General features: G+C 29.8%; 1 protein-coding gene across 1 annotated transcript; it reads left to right on the forward strand.

Moving 5' to 3' along the window:
- Window positions 1-266: 266 nt before the first annotated feature.
- On the forward strand, window positions 267-1,109 carry LOC119689133 (probable prefoldin subunit 5). The gene is made up of 3 exons (XM_038103883.1): window positions 267-383; window positions 449-658; window positions 909-1,109. Exons 1-3 carry the CDS (start codon window positions 288-290, stop codon window positions 1,065-1,067), a joined length of 465 nt encoding a protein of 154 aa, XP_037959811.1. The 5' UTR covers window positions 267-287; the 3' UTR covers window positions 1,068-1,109.
- Window positions 1,110-1,464: the final 355 nt, after the last annotated feature.

The following is a 1,464-nucleotide window of genomic DNA, read 5'->3' on the forward strand; positions in this document are numbered from 1 at the left end:
CAACATTTATCTTAAAGTATCGAAAGAAAGCCTACAGTCATTCTGTAGGCTCAATAAAAAAAGTATTTAAGTTTAAAATAATTGTGTGGAAATAAAATGTTTTAATTCTTCATGAGAAAATAAATCATGTCTCATCCAAACATTAATCAAAAATTAATTTAAAGAAAAGGTGGTAACACTTCAATCACATGTCAAATAATTTTCATTGCATTGCAACTTTTACCGACTTTACATTGAATATTTAGCATTTGAAGTGATAGATTCTGTTCTGTAGTTTCTGGAGTGAAATGGCATCAACTAGTGAAGATGAAGCACTCGTCCAAGTGGACTTAACAACATGGAGTTTGGACCAGTTGTTCGGAATGAAGCATACAGTTGAACAAGTGAGTGTATTACCAAGATGTCATATTGATGTGGGAACGTTTTTATTTTACTTTTATTTTTATAGGAGTGTGCTGTTCTAAAAGAGTCGCAACAAGCTCTTCAAGATTGCAAGGAAAAGTTTGTTGCATCTAAGGAAGCGTTAGATGCAATCCAACCCAATTGGGAAAACCGTGAAGTCTTAGTTCCGCTTACCAGTAGCCTTTACGTGAACGGACGCATTAAGGATCCAAACAATGTCCTATTAAATATTGGTGCTGGATATTATATTGAAAAGGTAATTAAACTTCACATTGGTCTTAATAGTTTTTAACGTACAGTGAGAGATAATGCTGCCTTCAGCTAAATTTATATCAATTGCTACCATTTATTCATTTATTCATTTAAATTAGCGAAAATAAATCAGATATGTTTAATTTTGCACATTAATTTATAGATAAATGGTCAGTGAGTGTAATAGTTTTAACCTTAATTTTGTATTAACTTATGCTAATATAACAATTTATTTAAATATTTTTACATTTTAGAACTTAGATGAATCCAAGGAGTATTTGGAGAAACGAATAGTATATGTTCAGGAACAAATAGAGAAAGTGGAGAAGGTGCGACTACACAAGGTTATGTTTATCGATGCCATCGTTGGGGTTTTAGAAATGAAAAAGAAAGCAGCTTCAAATCAGTCGTAAACAGAACAATATATATCTTACTTTTAATATCTACTATTTCGCATTAAATTCCTGAATTATTTAAAGAACTTTATTAAACTTAAAAAAATTAATTAATATTCTTGATACAACCTTGCTGCGTAATATTATATGTAATTTTCCATAAAATATATTAGTTATAATATACAAGAATAAACTAATTCCACAAATAGTAGTAAATAATAAATTAGTGAACATATTAAAGAAACATTTGTATAATCTTAAAAGCTCTAAGAGTAAGATTATCATTTTCTAACTCACTATTGGTATTAGGTGCGCAATTCTTATGAATGTCACCTTCACGATACGTTATTTCTACGATAGCAGTGGGACTGATACCTTTCTGTCAAGCAATTGAAACGTTATTATTGTGTAATGA

This window comes from Teleopsis dalmanni, chromosome X (assembly GCF_002237135.1).
Source record: "Teleopsis dalmanni isolate 2A chromosome X, ASM223713v2, whole genome shotgun sequence".
In the NCBI taxonomy this organism is placed as follows: Eukaryota; Metazoa; Arthropoda; class Insecta; order Diptera; family Diopsidae; genus Teleopsis; species Teleopsis dalmanni.

Coding starts and splice junctions, on each gene's coding strand:
- LOC119689133 (XM_038103883.1), top strand. CDS start 288: ATGGCATCAACTAGTGAAGATGAAGCACTCGTCCAAGTGGACTTAACA. Junction 384..448: donor TGAAGCATACAGTTGAACAA/GTGAGTGTATTA, acceptor TTATTTTTATAG/GAGTGTGCTGTTCTAAAAGA. Junction 659..908: donor CTGGATATTATATTGAAAAG/GTAATTAAACTT, acceptor TTTACATTTTAG/AACTTAGATGAATCCAAGGA.